This window comes from Narcine bancroftii, chromosome 2 (genome assembly GCF_036971445.1).
Source record: "Narcine bancroftii isolate sNarBan1 chromosome 2, sNarBan1.hap1, whole genome shotgun sequence".
NCBI classification, from domain to species: domain Eukaryota; kingdom Metazoa; phylum Chordata; class Chondrichthyes; order Torpediniformes; family Narcinidae; genus Narcine; species Narcine bancroftii.
In genome coordinates, this window is record NC_091470.1 from 165,396,328 (window position 1) to 165,417,104 (window position 20,777).

General features: G+C 40.8%; 2 protein-coding genes across 8 annotated transcripts in view; one reads left to right on the forward strand and one right to left on the reverse strand.

Annotated features, from left to right (window-relative positions):
- Positions 1-20,777, reverse strand: part of mtor (mechanistic target of rapamycin kinase) — a 275,568-nt gene that overhangs the window by 134,671 nt on the left and 120,120 nt on the right. The gene's annotated exons all lie outside the window — the stretch shown is intronic.
- angptl7 (angiopoietin-like 7) lies at positions 1,064-10,135 on the forward strand. The gene is made up of 5 exons (XM_069919042.1): positions 1,064-1,439; positions 6,324-6,424; positions 8,271-8,465; positions 8,649-8,847; positions 9,300-10,135. The coding sequence occupies exons 1-5, from the start codon at positions 1,064-1,066 to the stop codon at positions 9,467-9,469; spliced, it is 1,041 nt and encodes a 346-aa protein (XP_069775143.1). The 3' UTR covers positions 9,470-10,135.

Sequence of the window (20,777 nt, forward strand, 5' to 3'; positions counted from 1 at the left end):
CTTTCAATCTTATTTACATCTTTCCTGTAGTGAGGTGACCAAAACTGCACACAATACTCCAAATTTGGCCTCACATTTGTCTTGTACAAATTCCCAAATCCTGTACCTAATACTTTGATTTATGAAGGCCAATATGCCAAAAGCTCTCTTTACAGCCCTGTTCACCTGTGATGCCACTTTCTGGGAATTATGTATCTGTATTCCCAGATCCTTTTGTTCCTCTGCATTCCTCCAGAGCCCTATCACTTACTGTGCAAGTACTACCTTCCAAAATGCAACACCTCACACTTGTCTGTATTAAACTCCATCTGCCATTACTCAGCCCATTTTTCCAGCAAGTCCAGATCCTTCCGCAAGCTTTGAAAACCTTCCTCAATGCCTCCAATCTTGGTGTCACCTTAACCTTGTTTCTTTCTAAATTTGGCACTGAGCTGAGAATCAATGGTTTACGTATAATAGGCTTTTCATTTAAAAGCTCAGTCAAGTTTTAAAAACGTGCAATTCGCACACAGCACCCTGATGCTTTTCCAGCTTTCTCCATCATTATCATTAATATTTTGACCTACCACAGCATTTATAGAAAGGAATTAGACCTGTGCGCACACTGGATGTTTTGACTGCCCCCCCATCCCCCCCCACCATGGTAATCTAACATCAGGAAAGATCAACAACGGCTGGGAGGCCTCCCACTTGCCAAAAGTCAAACAAAAGGCCTACTTCTTCCAGCTCACATTCCTCTCAGCACCTTAAGTTAAATGATGGGCAAGGAGGAGCCTACGATGCATGTTGAGTGGGAGGAGCACAGGCTCCACATACATTAGATATTTAAGATGCAGCCTCCAGGCTGTCTTAAGACTCTTCACATTTTTCATGAGGAGAAACTCTGCAGGAAGACCCATGTCAAGCAACTTTAATCCTCACTGGATATAGTGTGTACAAGGACCATTTTAAACAGTATTACCTCTGCTCTTGAAAGCTAAGCAGTATTCCAGTGCTTCTGATAACCTACTGCAACGTTTGGGTGAAAGTAAGCACACCAGCGTTCAAACCAGATTTTAAAAAAATGCCAGACAAAATTTTCCTCTGGCTTTTCTGGCTGATTTTTCTGCTCTGCAACTTTCCTCCGTGCCATAGCCGGGTTCAAAAAGCACCGCGGAGAAGGGGGGCTGCAAAGCTTCCAAAGATCGTCGCCTGCTGCGACGATGAGCTGAGAGAGGTGAAGGCTCAGGTGGCGAACCTGACTGGCCTCTTCGCTGAGCTGAGCAGAAAGCAGGAGACTGACTGGATAAACGTTGTGATGCAGATGATGGAGGTGGAGAACAGCTGGCGTCAGATTGAATCCCGCATTACTGAAGCTGAAGGAAAATACTCCGAAGTGAACAACCGGATAGACATTATCCAGCTTCAGGCAGCTCAAACAGTCACACAGACATCAGCAGGTAAAGGGGCAATAACTGGGGACGCACGCATTGCTCAATCGTAACTCCATAAATTTTAGTTTTAAAAGGTGGCGAAACAAATAGCCACTGCTCTCATTCATCAAATGTGAACAACTTAAACTTTTATATGGACTTTAGACGGGTAAAAATGTTCTAATGGTTTTTAAAAAAAATTTGACACAGGAAAAGCCGCATGTTCAATTAGTACAGCACAGCTGTAAAATATAGTCTGGGAGCTTTCTTCAATGAGACTGGGTTCAAAACTCACAAATCAAAAGCTCTCAATGATGTCAAAAATAGTACAAATGCAATCAGTAGGTGCATTTTCATGGAAATGTAAATAGTGCTTCATGAAAACATTTCAATGCTTCCAAATGGAATCACCCCCAAATCACGCTAAAATTCTTAGGGTTTATATGGCTAAAGTAATGCAATTACCTGATCAAATTTAACCGTGAAAAAGTCAACTAAATGGAGTGAAGGATTTGCGCTTTGAGATTTAGTTTACATTGAAATGTAATGAGATCAACTTTCATAGGTTCACCTCGAAAATAAAATTAAGCTTTAAGTACATTTTTAATGGAAAACATTGAAGTAAAAGCACTTGATAGTTTATGTTGTTTTAAACTCAATCTGCCTTTGAGTAAAAATTATTCTCAAACCATATCTTTTTCAGGACCTGACCTCTGAACAGAACACATCAAAAGCACTTTTTTTTTAAAAACCATGAAGTAGTCATTAATGCAGAAGTTATCTAATTTAGTTTATTTCTGACCAACTACAGTGTGCAAAGGAAATACTGATACGAAAGTTATTAAATCTTTTTTAATTTTACAAGATTAAATGTCTTCGTTCTCCTCACAAGAAGTTGAAAAAAAATTCTATCGCACTTTAAAGTACAGGTACACAATCCTTTATTCGGACATCTAAAATCCGGAAAGCTCAGAAATCCGGTAGGTGGGGAGAGACCGGCAGCGCGAGCCGGGCGGGAGACCGGCAGCGCGAGCCGGGCGGGAGACCGGCAGCGCGAGCCGGGCGGGAGACCGGCAGCGCGAGTCGGGCGAGGGGGGAGACTGGCATCACAACTGGAAGGAGGTGGGGGTGGATACAGCAGCACAATTCGGGTGGGCTTAAATCTGGCTTTCTCAAATCTGGAAAAATCCAAAATTTGGAACACACTGCCCCCCAAGGGTTCCAGATGAAGGGTTATGTACCTGTATTAGCAGAATTTATCTTTAACAATATTATTCATGTGAACCAGGTTAATGCTACAGCTAATAATTAGGACTGTTCTGTTCACAAACTGGGGCTGATCTGACCTTTTAAAAAAATTTTTACCTTTGCTGAGGTACTGTGAAACAGCAAGTTACAAAGAATTTCAAAACTTTGCTGTGATTGAAATGCTCCAACTCCATCCTTAAAATACACACTCTACAGATGGAACAGATTAAATGCATTTCATCTGAGTACCTCTAGCTGGAGTTCAAGAATAGAACAAAGACTTTAGGTTAGAAATCAGTGCACTGTTACACAAAACAGCCACTACATTTTATTTCACTCAGTTTCAGTGCTCGTCACATAATACCACCCCAGTGTTACACAGAATTCTCTTAGAAAGCTGGCCAAATCTGATAAGAATTTTGAGGAGTCATAAATTCTCATGCTGATGATGCAAATCAGTCAACTCATCAATTACAATCTAAATGTGATGCATGAAAGACTCCCTATTTATGTTTTTATCTCAAATAAATAGCCATCAGGAGTCCAGAACCCAGAGAAGATTTTTCTTAGTATTTATACGATTTATGTCTGTTTTGGGAAAACAAATCCAATTCATTATTTTTTTGCCTTTTACAGTTAACATCAGCTGTCAGCTTCTGCAATAATTTATGGACAAGTATCAAAACCACTCATAACAGTTACTCCAAATCAAAGCATTTAATCAGTAGACCCTTTAAAACTGCCGTGTAAAATATGGTTAACCGGACAAATTTCCCAGTTAGCAGCCCAGTTACGCAGCAGTTAGTTAGAAAGGGTCTGACCCAGTCAACCCCGTCAGAATCCACCCGGGTCCCTGACCTACCTAGGAGACAGTCAGGGACTCCAGTTAAACCCACCTAGGTCGCGTCCACAGGCTATTCAAAAATGAAAATGGCCGGCCCGCTTATTCCGGTGACGTCAGCGCTTGTGTGCGTGCATCACCGGGCAGCCAGCATCCCGAACATCCGGCAGTACTTCCTCCTGATGAGAACGTGTCGTGTCATTGCAGGGACGGGAGCCCCCCCTTTAAATTGCCGGGCTGGCGATTTCATGGGTAGATCCCCCTGCAATTTAAAAGGTGCTGTAAATGCACCTAGGTCCCAAGAGGATGAACTAGATGCTGCAGTTTAAAAGAGGCTAATGTCTTGACCAACATCCCCCTCATCCAATTTCAACAAAACTCTGAATGACTTGATGTCCAAATCTCAAATAATCAATTGTTAATATGGAATGTAAACCTCCGATTATTTAATCAATCTGTAATCCTATTTTATTGTCAGTTACTGAGCCTTTGTTTTTTTAAATATACAAAGTAATGAAAATAATTGCATAATATCACTCCACAGAATCCAGTTTCCAATCACTGTTATTCTGCCATCATTCAGACAAATATCTACATAACAGACTGACCACTTTGAAAGTTTACTACTTGTTCAGAAATTTCCTTGAATTTCCTTGCATCAGTTTCACAATAAATTTGTTCAGAGGAGAAATGTGAACATCTTAAAAGGCCAGAAGACCATTCACCATAACAGCTGTTGGACTTGTTCACTGTTCTCATTAAGTCAAAATTATGTTGTCTAATTGCGGCTGGACTGAACCCGGACCTGAACCCAACTGCTAGATTCAAATGATCAAGTCCATAGGACATCCTTTTAATGATCAAATCAAAATTTGCACAAAGATTTACATTTAAATCTAGGGATACACCACAGTACAGGCCACTTCGGCCCACAAGTATGTGCCGCCCAATTTACACCCAATTAACGTACACCCCACCCCACTCCCCGTATGTTTTTAATGGTGCCAGAGCTCCTGGGGAAAACCCACGCAGACACAGGGAGAACGAACAAACCCCGCACTGGTGCTGTCAAGGGGTGGCGCTAACCTCTAAGCCAACCGGGCCATCCCAAAGTAGACATTAAAATTTCCACCTTCCCTGAAATTAAGAAGCAAGACCAAGTGAACAATGCATTTTCCACCGAAGTGTGCACAAAATACCTCTCAGTTATGGAGTTGCAGAGTATCAGTTAAGCTCACACGTGCCACACAATTCAGTTGACACCTAATTATCACATCTGGTGCACAGCCCCCTCAGCTCTTTCACCCACAGTGGAAGTAAAGCTATCCAAAGGCAGAGGTCCAGCCATAGGGAAACGAATATTAAGAAAAGAAAATGCTGGAAATACTTAGCACATCAGGTAATGTCTCTAGCGAGGGAGAAATAAAGTTAGTCCTTCAAATTGATGATTTTTCATCTGATTACTACTCAGGATCCAAAAATTAAATGTTTTATTTCTTTTAAAATTACTTCTCACATACTCTGGGTAAGACGCTACTTTTCCCAACATCAAGTTTAAAATAGGCCACGTGTATTTGCTTTCAGCTCAGTTGGATCAAAAATTACTTGCAGAAAGACTTGACAATGGCATCAATAAAAGTGCAAACACAGAATATTAGATGGGTGAGCACTGATCTCAAATGATAGCTGGGACTAGACTGGACTTGTACAGCTTTTTAAGAAAGTTTGATGGGGACAAGAGGACCAATGATCATCTTTTGTTGGAAGTGGATTGAAATGGGTTTGGAAGGAAAGACGAATGAAACAACAACAAAAAAAATATCCAGAAAAATAGGGTAGAGAATTCAAAGGTCGACACAAAATGTAGATTCAGGGAAACTATACCAATGTACTGGAGATAAAATTTATATGGGAACATGATAAAATTGTGCACATCCCCTCCTGCTACCGAGAATGCTTCTTTATGCAAAATTCATATGGCGGCATTTGCAAAAGAGCTTTGACGTCCTCAGGGTGCACCAGTTGCCACTATTAAGAAGCAGCTCTTCAATCTCCTCCCAGTAAATTTAAAACAAAAATCAAACTATAGTTGTCTAACAAGCTAAACGATACAAACTCAAACTTACAAATGGTAGATACTAAGAGTTTACTCCCCATTTTAAGAGGCTTATTTCAAAAACTCCTTCCCATTGAAAACAAAAAAAACTGTTAAATGTAATACTTCACATGGACCTCAGCTTGAAAGACAGTCTCCAAATATGATAAAGTTTTTTTTTGGTCACATACAATGCACATAAGCACTGAAATTCTTACTAGCTGCAGCTAAACAGGTACCTCATGAAAAAGTTCAAAAGCATACATTAAAAGTATAATATGTTCCTTATCTTTTGATGCAATGAGCGGTTTCAATTTAATTGGAACAAAACCCTCCTTTGAAGCAAAAATTTGTTAAGTGAATGCCCACTGACGAGGAGAGACCAGGATATAATTACAAAGTGACCGAGATATATATATATATATGTATATATGCACACACACACACACACACATATACATAGCATTCGTAAATTGTTTTCTTATTGCTCTATTTGGCCTGGCTTCAGAGTGGCAGAGAAGAGAACAGTAGAAGGCTTTTTGCTTTAGTGAGTTCCTTTCATGAACAGAGCAGTGAAAGAAATCTGCAAGTTAGGAAAAGTGAGGCAACAAAAAAAAGTAGCCTCTTTATACAATGTCTCTAAAACAAGTCAATGATCACAAATTGTTTTTATTTAAAACGCAGGGATCCCAAAGCACTAATGTAATGTTTAACCTTCTATTTGCAGATGCTACGTATGACTGCAATACATTGTACCAAAAAAATTACCGCATTTCTGGTGTGTATAAATTGCCTGCAGACGAGTTCCTGGGAACTCCAGAATTAGAGGTGACACTTTTTCAAATAAATTTCCTTTTTTTTCCCCTATGCTGTACGTGTGTATTGCCGCTAGGTTTTTTTTAAAACCGAGCTGGATTTGTACGGACTGCGACTTGCTGGTCTCTTTTTAAAAGATCTGGGAATGTTGCAAGAGAATAATCGAAATATTACCACTTTCTTCACTTTATTGCATTGTTTTCAAAACAGGCAAATGGATTTTACATTTGGATCCCTCATCATATCTTGTTTTTGTCCCATGACCTGTGTTTTTTTAAAATCTAATCACCAGTGTTGCAGCAGGCTGAGTAGTGACAGTGACAGTACTTACTGCTTCTTTCGCGCGTTGCTGCAATTTGGGAAAGGCATTGGAAGCCTGAATCAGTGACCCAAGTCGGTCGGTGTCAAGCAGCGACACTCGCTGCTGGACAGGAAAGCTAAACAGTTAAACAGGCCTGCAGATGCTTGGGTTGAGGGCCATCCACAAAAGTGCTGGAGAAACTCGGCAGGTCATGCAGCATCCATTGGAAGCAAAGGGCAACCAACATTTCAGACTTGAGCCGTTTGCCAGGCACAAGCAAAAGCCTGCCAGTGCCTGAATAAGAAGGTGGAAGGAGAGGAGGGAGGAAGGGGCGGAATCACAGGCTAATAGGCAGAGGAGATAAGAAAATGAGGTGACAGGGAGGGAGATTAGCTCTCAAATAGGAGGAAATGAGAAGTTGATGTGATGTCATGCGTTTGGAAAGTGCCGGAGACAAGGTGCTACACCTTTAATTTGCAGGTAGCCTCGGTTTGGCAGTGCATATGTGGTTTTTAGACTGCAGGCATGCAACGGCACACTCAATGGAACTTGCCGTTACGTGGGCAGTCTAAAAAGGAATTTTTAGTCAATTCCGGCAACGCGATTTATCCTGCAGGGCCCCTGCTACATTTCGGGGGAATGCAGACTAAATCGCACTGCATAACTCGCCTCGTGGATTCGACGTTCAACTGCTGGTGCAGGCCACGTAAAAGCACTAGGACTAACGCTCAAAGGAACTTAAGGCATGCAGTGTAAACGTCCACAAGGTGGACTGCAAAGGTAAACTAGACTGAATAGCTGATGAACTCCACAAAAAGTATTGAGATGAGCTTAAAAAAAATCACCAAGGTTGCTTTTAAACTTTATAGTTGGAACCCATGAAATAAACTTCTCAATGATGCAAGAAAAATACAAATATAATAAGTCAGACTCAGAGCGAAGACAAGTTCATGCTTTAAATTAAGGTCACACCTAAAACTATCTTGCAGTCTTCCTGCCTCTTTGCTTCTGAGCTTTTAAATTTTCAGGATTAAAAAAATAGATTGATGAAAATATGTTTTGATGGACCAAAAAAAATTGAGAAATGGATCCTAAAGATTCTTAAATAAGAATATTTCTGTATAATGCACAAAATGTATCTAACAGGATATACCCAACAGAAAAATGAAACGAAAATGCTCCACGTGGGACCAAAATCATATTACAGGTTGTTCCTCTCTCATGGCGCTGTGTGGTCCGGCATGTTTGAATCTGCCGCTGTTAGTGCAAACTCTTTACAGACAGCGCAGGACTCAAACCCCGGTCCCGATCGCTGGCGCTGTAAAGGTGTCGCATTATTATTTCTTATTTTACGCTTTGTTCTACATTTTATAGGTTTACATAGGGGGGTTCCCGTAGGGGTCAATTTCTGTTTTCTGGCATTTTCTGTGGTCACAACCTGTAGTGAGTTTGCTCAAGCTTGGAATGAGGCACTGAATGTGCTCAGTTTCTCAAATAGTGAAAGAATTCATGTACTATTGAAGCATACTGCCTATTACTTCATAAATGTTGTTATAGGTTTATTGTGACATGGACACTGTCGGTGGTGGCTGGACTGTTATACAGCGTCGAAAGTCTGGTTTAAGTTCTTTTAATCGTGATTGGAAGCAGTACAAGCGAGGATTTGGGAATATCCGTGGGGACTTCTGGTTGGGAAATGAACATATTTTTCGATTAACCAGACAACCAAGTATACTCAGGATAGACATGGAGGTAACCATTACAATTTTTGTTTACGCCAAATTATGACCAAGTTATTCCAGACTGAATTTACAATTAAAAGAATGAAATGTCTTCAGTATCTGTGAACTGATATAATCAATCATATTCAATAGCATGCTGGCATCAGCACAGAGTTGCAAATAAACCATTAAATGACAACCCATGTAATTGCAGGACTGGGAAGGAGAGAGTCGTTATGCAGAATACAGCGACTTTTCAATAAGCAATGAAATAAACAGCTATAAATTAATCATTGGAACTTACAATGGGACAGCTGGACGGGACTCCCTCAGGTACCACAACAACACAGCTTTCAGCACCAAGGATAAAGACAATGACAAATGTGTGGATGACTGCGTACATTTCCGCAAAGGTAAACGGAAAAATACAAGATGGCACCTGGCACTTCAATAGGTCACGGCACTTTCACAATGTTGCATTAAGATCTCTCTGATTGCACAAGGCAAAGAAATATGCAGGGAATTTGTGAAAACTGATAAATAAAACCATATTCTTACATCAATCTCAAATGCAATTGATAATAATAATGTGCTTGTTATATATTGTCTACAATGCACAAATGCATTGTAATTCTTATTTGCTGCAGTCAAACCGATACTTCATGAAACACAATAGTACATAAAATTAACTGGATACATACAAATGATAGGTTGTCAATAATCAGTGTTTAAAAATTAGTATACAATGGTGCAGGCATTCCTGTTGTGTAACAGGGGCAGGGAGGGGAATGTTCAAGACCCTGATTTATTACAGGATTTAGAATTTCACAATATAGCTAATTACTTGTCATTCTTTTGTCTGTAGGAGGCTATTGGTACAACTGTTGCACAGATTCCAATCTGAATGGAGTTTACTATCGTCAAGGGCAGCACACCTACAATTCTGATGGCATTACATGGTACGGCTGGCATGGTTCAAGTTACTCTCTTAAGTATGTTGAAATGAAGATTCGCCCACAAAGCTTCAAGCCTTGAGAGCTACAACACGTCCATGACTTCATTCACGAGAAACATAACAGTTATTGTTGATTGAAGGATTCTTCCATCCAAACTTTGGGTATCTATGCAGACATTTCTTTCCCTCTCTACTATCTACTCAGTTACAAACAAAAAAACAACCGAAATCAATAAATGAATGGAAAGAACTAGACCCCACAATAGATCTTGGAAATTTACACAGAACGTAAATAAGAGGTTTTTTTAAATCATCAATGGAATAAAACGACAAATTGATTTCAGTCTGGAAATTGGGTACTTTAAGAATTAGTGATGACACCATTCCAAAGGTTAACCAAAAGATTCAAAATCATATTAGTTTCCTTCATATTACAGACCAAAATGAAATGATTTGTTTTAGCTCTCTTCAAATTCACACGCACACATCAAGTGGCAAAACATTTATGAGAAAAATATTTTTTTCAGTGGCATTTTTGTGTCTAGGAGATCATTTGCAATAGCAAGTTTGGACTGCAAGGACTAGACAAGATATTATACTGTGTTAAAGGCTCTATATAAATACACACTGTTATTGTCTCTGATGGGATACAAACAGATCAAATGTTACTCTCTCTTTTCGCTGCATCAGGAGAAAAGAATTCTCAAGGTTCCAGTTAAAAAAAGTGTTTATTTTGTGTGTTCATTAAGAAGCTATATATAACAATAAAATGCAGTTCTTAAAAAAAAAATCATTTTCCTTAAAAAGGGATGTTGGGTTGCATCTCATTTTTCTAGGCCAAAAAGGCATCACATGGTCTGACACCCACCAGTCCCATTCACATTCATTCTTCCCAGTTTAATCTCATGGTGCACCACCAACCTACCGCTGGATGCAGATCTGTGATTGGAAAAAGCCAATTCTGGGGTCGGGGAGGGGGAGGTGGAGGCGTGAGGGGGAGGGAGCAAGAACATTTCATTTTCATTAACACAGTACAGTAAAATCCCAGTTATCTGGAATTCAGGCAACCAGCAGCCTCTGAAAAATGTAACTGGAGTCTATTCCGTTGACAAAAGCATCCAACTTCAAGGCATTGCAGTGTTGTTGCACATTGACTGCCCTGACATCACATTCATTTGCCAGTGAGTCGAGGGCTAGTGCATAGGCAGCATCATTTTCCCCAGGTTTCTGGCATCTAGTCTGCAACTGGTGTCAAGTAAGCACCACGTTCCGTGACGCTGCGTAGTAAGCAGTCAGACGTTCCCGGGCTATAGCTAGAGGGGTAGCTCCTTGCGTTACGGCAAAAGGGATCTCACCTAGCAGAGAGTTCAGGTGGCCCCACTGTATCGTCTCATCGACCACAATGTTTCAAGCCATGTAGTAATTGAAACAAGCAATCCAGTGGTTGAAAATTTCTCTGGCCCTCGGGGCAGACTGGTCGATTATCAGCCGCACTGGCTTGAGTGTTGCACCCATTTCTGCTAATAAAGTTGAAGTGCCAGTTGATGAAGTAGACAAAGACGATGCGGTCAAACAATATTCATGCCTTTTATTAGCAGAAACTTGTGGTACAATAATGAAAGACAATGGGTGCAGATACAATTATATCCAAGGGGAGTGTCTTTAACGGTAGAGTTAATGCACAGCCAACATTAGTACAGCAAGGCTTGCCAGAGGGGAGACAGGCAGCTTAGCAGAGATTCACCATACCTATGAAAAACGTGTCAGACTTCTCCTCTGTAATTTTTGATGAGACCCTAACTCATGAGCAGGACATTCGTGAGATTATATCAAGCATGGTAAGAATACATCCCCTGGTTACTGTCTGGCACCCTTCCTCTACTCCTCTGTGTGGAATAACATCTGGAAGAAGAAATGAAGATAGAGAATGGAAAGTATTATGGATGGGGTGTGACAATGTTCGTCACCAAGACTAGATAGGTAGCCCAACCACTGAACAAGTCCAAGCAGACAGCTCATTAAAAAAAAAGGAATGCTGGAGAAACTCAGCAGGTCAAATAGACATAACCAACATTTTGGGCTTGAGCCCTTCATCAAGGTACTACATCAGCTGCCAGATGGGGTTCTTGCTATAGTGAACAAACTTACAGAAGAGATTAACCTATTTTACCACACCGTCATTAACCTACCCCTGCCTGGTGCATCTGTGACTACCTTATTGAAACAGAGTCTCGTCTTCCATAATAGAAACATTCACCAACGTAGTCTGTCACCGGGTGCCATATCCCTCACTCCGCTGACACCAAACTGCTTTGTGAGAAGAGTAGAAGGGCATGGAACACGCACTTAAAATAATGCACCAATCTGTTGAAGTTGGAATATGTGCATGCTGAGTGCATGTAATGGTGAGAAGCGAGAAAACCCACAGCCAACAGATCAGATCCCAGTCCTGTTGCATCTTTAATAATATCAAGATTATTTTATTGTCATGTAATAAAACAGAAAATGTGATATTATGCAAAGTTTCCTACAGGAAGGCAGACAAAAAAAATTTGTTCAGCAGAAATTGCCCAGTACCCCTTACAACCAGAGAAAGAGAAGCAAACAAATTCTTCTCCAGTGCTTCCGCAATCACACAGCCTTCAGTCCAAACTATCAGCAACCCAAGCTCCAGATGCACACTTCTGACACGATCGTGGAGCCTCCAGTGCCCTTTCACGTCCCGCTTCTGAAAACTGGTACCCCTTCAGTCAGTCTCGAGCCAATCTCCGGCAGTCCGCAGCCTGGTGAGTCCCTTGACTGCAGCCTGCGTGGGTTTCTCACCTTGAGTTGCCGACAGCCTGTGTGTTCTTCAACCTCAGAGACCCTCGCTGGTCCGCTACCAAGGTCACTCTCCTATGGGTCATATCCTCCCTCTCAAAATGCAGGTGTTCTCCCGGTTTTCCGACGTGCAAGACTTCCACTTCCAGGAGTCTGCAACCCCATGTAGCCGCTGCCCATCATAGGCATCATCTTGGGTTAGACCCCGCAGTCATGGGATTTTAAATAAAAGCCTCTTCAGAGCCGACAGCTGTCGGTCTGAGCGGTTGACTCCTGCGGGGGAGCACTGAGACTTATATATAAATATGTCCTTAAAAGAGACAGACTGTGTGTGGGTCACTTCACAAACAGACATTATCATTTCACAAAAGACATCTCATTTGAAATGCAAGAGCTATGCATTAGCAGAGATTTCATGTCCACAGTGACTTTACAGAAACTTTGGAGAATGCTTATGGAGACTTCACAAGTTTGTGTTAATTGGACTGATGTTGTGGAATAAATGGACTATTATCTTTAAGGCAACAGATGTCCAGCCAGAAACTCATTCCGGTGCCAGCAATCTGTCTGGTTGCAATCTGCTGTTCTAAAAGGGGTCATGTGGTTTTGCAAACAGAAATATATTTTTTGGGAGCGGGAGAGAGAAACTCACTTGTACAATGGCTTTTGGAGGCTGCAACATGGCAAGCTGGCAGGCTTGTTGAAACCCCATTTTTGAAGACAGGTTGCAAGTTCTACATTCAGCCTGTCAAAACCCTTGTGGTCCTTTCAAGTGAAAATGGCTGGCGAGAATGTTACTCCTGAAATCAGGGAAACAAGAGGAAATCCGTGGTGACCTGGAAGAAGAGGCTATCATTTGGAAAACCCCGATGGGGCAAGTCTCTTCGGCAAGACACTGAAGTGGCTGATTTGGGGGAAATCAGTTTGTGTGTGTCCAACAAGAAACCAACAAGAACCTTCCTGAGTGGTAACCATTTACCTTTAAGCACCAGAGCTGATGAAAATTCATAAATGTTAAATTCTGTGTACAGTATAAGAATTGCCTGATACCAGTGAACTTGGAGGTGTGAGAAGTGAGATTGGACTGTGAATCAAAGAACTTTCCTGAACATGTACACATTATGTACACGTCGGCTTAGAACTAGAAGGGGGTCAAGTTAAGTTAATAGTAGTAAGTTAAAGTTTAATCCTGTTTTTATGTTTAAAGAAAATTAAAAGCAACTTTTGTTTAAGTAACCATTTGTCTTGATGAATTTCTATTGCTGCTACGTTTTGGGGTCCTCTAGGCTTGTAACACTTCGCTCTCTGTGGGTCTGCACCAGTGGCAGTACTGCCGTTACAAAAGCTTGTTGTAAATGATGGTGGACAAATTAAATGGCTAATAGGAGTTGGGTGTCCCCATCCTCAACGATTGAGGGGGGGGGGGGGAACAACGAAAATGAAACAAGCACATGACTGCAAAAGACAAAGCTGAGGTGGCAGAAAATACATTCATCCAGAAAACCTAGATGCAGTTGCTCTGCCACATCTCCCCACCATCACAGAAGCAGATCTTTGGCCAATTCGATTTACACCGAGTGACAGAAAAAAAATGGACTGCAAACAGCAAAGACAACGAGATGTCCTAGTTGTTATATAGATATTATGAATGCCAGAATTAGACTCACCTCTAACCAAGAACGTGCAGGGGTAATGAAGGTATCTGTTTGACACATGTGGAAAGTAACCCAGATTACATCTTGTTCAGGAAAAGCACACAAAATCCCAAAGTAACTCATTATCAATCGGTGCTCTCTCAATCATTTTCAAAGTGATAGGAGGTGAAGGCATTACAAAGCTGTACTTCTTCCCAACAAGTGCTCATTTGGAACTTTCCAGGCTCCAGTCCCCTTCAGAACTTTAGTTTTAAGTTTAAGTACCTCAAAACACCCAGTACAGTGAAAAGGGTTGTCCTGGGAACAGACTCACAGGCTATCACTAACATTCATATTGCTGTATAAAGTGTACAATTTACAGGGTATGGTAGAATGAGGGACTGTCTTATTGGAACATACAAAATCCAAAGGGCAATGCCAGGGGAGATGAGGGGGCACATTACAAGATTTGAATCCTGCGCTGTCTATAAGGAGTTTGTACGTTCTTCCCGTGTCTGCACGGGTGCTACAGTTTCCTCTCACCATTCAAACGTACCGAGGATTGTTGGTTAATCAGACGTAATTGGGCGGCTTGGGTTAGGGGGCCAAAGAGCCTGTTCTCATGCTGTATGTCTAAATTTAAATTAAAAAGAAATGATAAAGGCACAGTCATTTAAATTTAAGACATACAGCACAGTAGCGGGCCCTTTCGGCCAACAAGCCCTAGCCACCCAATTGATCTGCATCCTTGGCATGTTTTGAAGGGTGGATGCACCAGAGGAAAACCCTTAATGACAACACCAGATTTGAACCCTGGTCGCTGTAACAGCAGCTAAATGCCTCGCTAACTGTGCTGCCCCAAAACTCAATTTACTATTTAAGCCATTTAGAAATTTGTTCCCTCACACGGTGGTGAAATTCTGGGATTCTCTGCCCCAAACAGCTGGCTCATTGGATGTATTTAAAGAGAAGGTTGATAGATTTTTGAAAGATAGGGGATTGAAGCTCATGGGGATCTAGTATGGGACAGGAGATGAAGCCTTGGGGAGATCGGACTAAAACACATTGAATGGCAGGGGCCCATCCTGCTCCTACACCCAGTCTTGTATGAATTCAGTGGGCATCAAGGGAAAAACACTTTCATTTTAGGAGTCACACCCCTTACAGAAGAAGATGGTTGTGGTTGCTACTGGTTAATCATCCCTGCTCTTGATAATATTGCAGAGTTCCACAGGGTAGTGCCCCACACATTGACCATCTTAATGGCTTCCCTTCCACCTAAAGTCAGAAGTAGGGATGTTCGCTGTCTTGTAAGTAGCCCGTTGGGCAGCAAGTCCTCGATAGCATTTAGACAGTGGCTGATATGTGACAAGTAACATACGTCCCACAAGAGTGGAATAATGCCTCGCCCAAACATGAGGCAGTCTACCCACTTACCCTCAGAGTCTTTGCTGTGTTCCCCATCACCACCTGATTGTTCTCCCTTGTCCACAAACAACACATGTGGCTGTAAGAACATAGCAGTCTCTGTGCTTCCTTCGGCAGGTGACGCACCAAAGCCTTTTTTCCCCATCCAAAATTGACAAACAAAAGCCTGTCGGAAAACCCTCGGTCTTCCTTGATGAGCTCTACTTCAACAGTTGATTTGCTTCCCATCCAATCATTTTCTGCACTACTGGTGCAACTTGGCTGCAGTGTTTACCATCTACAAAATACAGGGTAGTCACTTGCTTTGTCTACATTATCGGGACTTCCAAGCTCCCTGACCTCCACTATCCAGAAGGACAAGTGCCACAGATACAGCAGGACACCATCTCCAATTTGTAAAATCACTGCCACTGGACTTCCTACCCAACAACACTGTGGGATTAGTGCCATCCAGAAAGGCTCCAGCGGTTCAAGAAGGTGGCTCACCACCACCTTCTGAAGGCCAAATTAGTATTCGCAGCAAACATCGGGTCTTGCTGGCAACACCCATCTCCTGAAAAAACGAATAGTTAAAAATAAAACTCTGCTTGCTGCACATAGACAAGAAGATTTCTATGTGCAAATAGATCCATTTGCATCTTGTGCAACGTTTTGGTAAAGCAAGGTCACTGAATGTGAAGGAACATCCAAGTTAGGAAACGCTCAGTCAAACTTGCCACATCACAAATAATCCAACTCTTAAGTCTTTATGCTTTGTTTAGGAATATTGAATATGAAGATTATCCACAGGCCATAAATCTTTGGCTTGGCTTCGCGGACAAAGATTTATGGAGGGGGTAAATGTCCACGTCAGCTGCAGGCTCGTTTGTGGCTGACAAGTCCGATGCGGGACAGGCAGACACGGTTGCAGCGGAAAATTGGTTGGTTGGGGTTGGGTGTTGGGTTTTTCCTCCTTTGTTTTTTGTCAGTGAGGTGGGCTCTGCGGTCTTCTTCAAAGGAGGTTGCTGCCCGCCAAACTGTGAGGCGCCAAGATGTACAGTTTGATATCAGCCCACTGGCGGTGGTCAATGTGGCAGGCACTAAGAGATTTCTTTAGGCAGTCCTTGTACCTCTTCTTTGGAGCACCTCTGTCACGGTGGCCAGTGGAGAGCTCGCCACATAACACGATCTTGGGAAGGCGATGGTCCTCCATTCTGGAGACGTGACCCACCCAGCGCAGCTGGATCTTCAGCAGCGTGGACTCGATGCTGTCGGCCTCTGCCATCTCGAGTACTTCGATGGTAGGGATAAAGTCGCTCCAATGAATGTTGAGGATGGAGCGGAGACAACGCTGGTGGAAGCGTTCTAGGAGCCATAGGTGATGCCGGTAGAGGACCCATGATTCGGAGCCGAACAGGAGTGTGGGTATGACAACGCCTCTGTATACCACAGAGAAAAATAACCCTTTTTGTATTGATCTTACAGCTGATCTCAGTGTATTTTCTTTTTAAAAGAGGCACATGCTTAACTTGACTGCACCGGTCCAAATTATACTAATGCTAACTCAGAAGTCAGATAGTTCAGTTCACCAAGGTTAGATGTACCTATTTTTTTTCTGAACTACACGTCATCCACATGGATTGTCATAAGGAATTTGAAGTGCTAGATTGATCAGGAAAATAAAATCCCATTCCATCCAAGGAAAAGTGATAAATGGCTTCAAAAGTGTCTCAATAAGAGAAAGCAAATGGTTTGCAAGAGCCTCAAAAATTGGAGGAGTTCCATGCAGCTCAATAATATGTTCCTTGCTTTTTGTGAAATATTTTAATAATTTGGTCAAGTTTCCCAATGATGCTGTACCATTACTGGTATGCAAGAAATATCCGGGCTTCAGGAAGATATCAAGTGATTGCCTGCCAGACGATATGAAAAAGACTCTAGTTGCACAAGATCTCAATGTTGGCACCAAAACGTCAAATAAAATTCAGCATGAGGCAATGCATTTGGAAAGAGCACACAGGGTCGGAAATAAGCAATAAGTGGTTGGATACAAAGAAATGTAGACTCTTTGGAGCTACACAGAAGATAGTTGAGCAGGTTTATACGGGATTAAGGGAACACATGGAACAATTGCTTTTAGGTAGCCACGGTATAAGTTATAAAAGCAGGAAAATTAGGCAAGACGTTGGTTTGGTGAAAGGAACACCCTACCATAAGAGGGGTATTACTGTGGCAAAGATTGAATAGAGAAGTGCAAGGGTTCTCCTGAGGCTGAGGGCTCACAATTGACTGGCTAGGTGTGTGCGTTCTAGCAAATCAATAAGCTGAGGAGAAATTTAAATTGAGGTGAAAAGGATGTCTTTCCTTGGGAAAATATGTCATTAACCTATTTGAAAAGAATTGGTAAAAAGATGAGAAGGGAAATGGGGAAAATAATTTTCACACAGAGTTGCAAGGGACTGGTACTCATTTGCTGAAAGAGGGGAAGGAACAAACATCCACATATTAAAAAATACAGTTGCTTAAAGCATGTTCTTCTCTGCTAATGAAGTATCTTTTTAAAATGTGGGCATTGTCGTTCAATTCGTGATCACCAATTTGTGCACAAGTTCAATAAATTGCAAGGACATAATGATCAGGGGATTTGAGTTCAAAGATGGAGAGACACAAGAGGTTTCCTAATCTTGCAGGATACACTTGATCTCACAAGGATTTCTTCTTAGGATTCATTTGTTTTTTAAAAAAAAACTTTCAGAAATTACAACATAGACATAAAATAAGTGTAATCAATTTTGCCCAAGACATTAAATTAGATCTAAATTGAAGAAATGTGCATGACGCTTCAAGCGGAGAGAGACTAAAGGATGAGATATGTTTTTATGAGGCTCGTCTTACAAATCAAATGATGTTGAGCAAGATAACTTGTATAAACCTAAACACCAGAAGTCTGAAATGTTTGTATGAGGGATTAAGTTATTGAACTTGGAAAATATTGGGTTCATGTACTTTAAAAAAAGAAAATCTGCTCATTTAAAATTCTCGTCAATTTTGTCTAAAAAAAAACTTCAAATGAATATTATGATACCTGCACAATAATCACCCTGAGGCTACTGTCTGGTATTTGATCTCTTCACATTGCACAGATTTTATTTCAGCAAAGTTTCTACTCCAACCAAAACAGACAGCCCAGCCAGCTCAACAATGGACTTTTTTCACCTCAGAATTTGAGTTAACTATTTAAAAAAAAGATCTTCATTCCACTGTCCACGTTGGAAAGTTATTTTCATTTTCCAAAATATATTAACAATACCAACATTTGATTTAGCTCATCCATCTTTATTATAATATTTGGATCCTCATTTATTATTAGTCCATTTTTTTCTCCAAATTTTATTTTACTGGCACATATAAAAAGTACATTCAGAGTCAAAGTGTTATAGATCAAAATCAGTACATGCTGCTTTATCATTTTTCTCCCTCCCTCAGAGAAAAACCCCCAAGAAAAAAGAACAGAAAAAAAATTAATTGTATAAGCAATACTGGATATTACTTTAAAACTAAATTATGACCTAATTATGGTAACCTCTGCAACTATAAATATAACCACTAAATACAACATATATAACAAATTAAAACACTACTGTATAATACATAATACTTGGTCAAAAATACATAGAAAACATCGAATAAAAGTTTTTAAAAAATTGTTAAGGTGTGGACAGACCAGGGAGTAACAAAGCTCGAACCAATTCACTGAACATAAGTATTTATAAAGTTATAACACCAATATTTTACATATATGGAAACCAAATACTCAAAAAATGCTCATATTTATTCTTTAAATTGTATGTAATCTTTTCCAACTTTGCATTTCACCATGCATCTATCTAATACTAATTTATTATTACTCCTTGATTAAGGGTAACAAATAGGCTGGTTCGATAGATATTAATTTATAAAATGCTCTTAACAGATATTATTAGTAGGGGACATTATTACCAATTTTAAAGTCATAGAAACAAAAATCTTCAAAATACTCACTTTGACATGTCATAATTGGGCCCACTAAAAGTGAGGGCTCAGTCAGAAGATTTTGGGAAGGAAAGCCAATGGGTTAAATAATAAATGGGACAAAGTGAGAGGCAGGAAATGTGCAACATTTCCTTGGCAAGATACATCTCCGAGTTCTCAGGGAGAAAGCTAATCGGGGAGGCTTTCAGAGGTAATAAATTTTGAGGAGATGAAGGCAGGGATGAAGATTTTAAACGGAGGAAAGCGCAGGAAAAAATATTAAATAAAGTATTTGTTAAATAAGAAGTTTGATGCTGGTTTTCGGGTGACAAGGGATTTTAAGACCAGTGAGCTGCAGCACAAAAGGAGGGAGATGAGGAGTTTCAGAAACCTGGGGTAAGTTGGCTTGGGAAGTAAATTTCAAAACATGTGACCACTGGGGTAAGAAATAGGAAGATAACGTAGGATGTACTTGGTGGTTCAAGAGGCACAAGGTCACAGTGTGATGTAGAGTTAAATTTCCCCATTCAAGGGAATTACTATGTCAAGTCCTAACTGGGAGCAATTAAAAAGAGGCATGGAAATTAAGCAGCACCAATTTTGGTTGATAAATTGTCTGGAAAGAAAAAGGATGTTAATTTCATATACACTTGAATTTTTACATTGTTGTCATACCAATTAAGATAGTGTACAGCCTTAGACCATCATCCCCCCCTCATTACAGGAAGGATGTGGAAACTATGGAGAGGGTGCAGAGGAGTTTTACCAGGATGTTGCCTGGATTGGAAAATATGTCCTATGAGGCAAGGTTAGCAGAGCTGGGGCTTTTCTCTTTGGAGCGAAGGCAGAGAGGTGACTTAATAGAGGTTGACAAGATTATGAGAGGCACAGATAAGGTACAGAGACATCATCTTTTTCTCAGGGCAGAAGTAGCAAACACTGGGGGGACATCTGTAGAAAATGAAGGGAGGCAAGACATTAGTTTATTTGAAACACAGAGAGTTGTGGGTGGTTGGAATGTATTGCCAGGTTTGGTGGTGAAGGCTGGAACAACAGGGGAATTTGAGAAACTCTTAGGCAGGCACATGAATAAAAGAAAGATGGAGGGTTACGAGGTAGGAATGGTTTAGTTTTTTTTGGGATGGGTATAGAGAGGCTGACATTACATCACAGGCCGAAGGGCCTGTATTGTGCTGTTATGTTCTATTAGAGACAAGTCAAAGACCAAGTTTCACTGACTTTTACATTCTGTATTATGTGGCCCTGTAAAGAATTTATTTCTCATTCTTAATTCCTAAAGGACAGCACCCATCATATCCCTCTCTGGGTCCATGGATGCTGATAATCGTACCATGCATTTTAAGCAATCGCTATGCTTCACTGGGATTACAACTAGATATAAATCCATACAATTTTACAACATAATGCAAATTCAATTCAAGTCTCTTGATACCATCTGTTTTAGCTTTGTACTCACAGCTCAGAATAAATCACTCCTTTTTATATGAGGAAATAT

What these genes read in the sequence shown, in the direction of transcription:
- angptl7 (XM_069919042.1), top strand. Translation starts at nt 1,064, where the DNA reads ATGCCAGACAAAATTTTCCTCTGGCTTTTCTGGCTGATTTTTCTGCTC. An exon ending in AGTCACACAGACATCAGCAG is followed by an intron (nt 1,440 to 6,323) that starts GTAAAGGGGCAA and finishes TTCTATTTGCAG; the next exon opens with ATGCTACGTATGACTGCAAT. An exon ending in CTGCGTACATTTCCGCAAAG is followed by an intron (nt 8,848 to 9,299) that starts GTAAACGGAAAA and finishes TTTTGTCTGTAG; the next exon opens with GAGGCTATTGGTACAACTGT.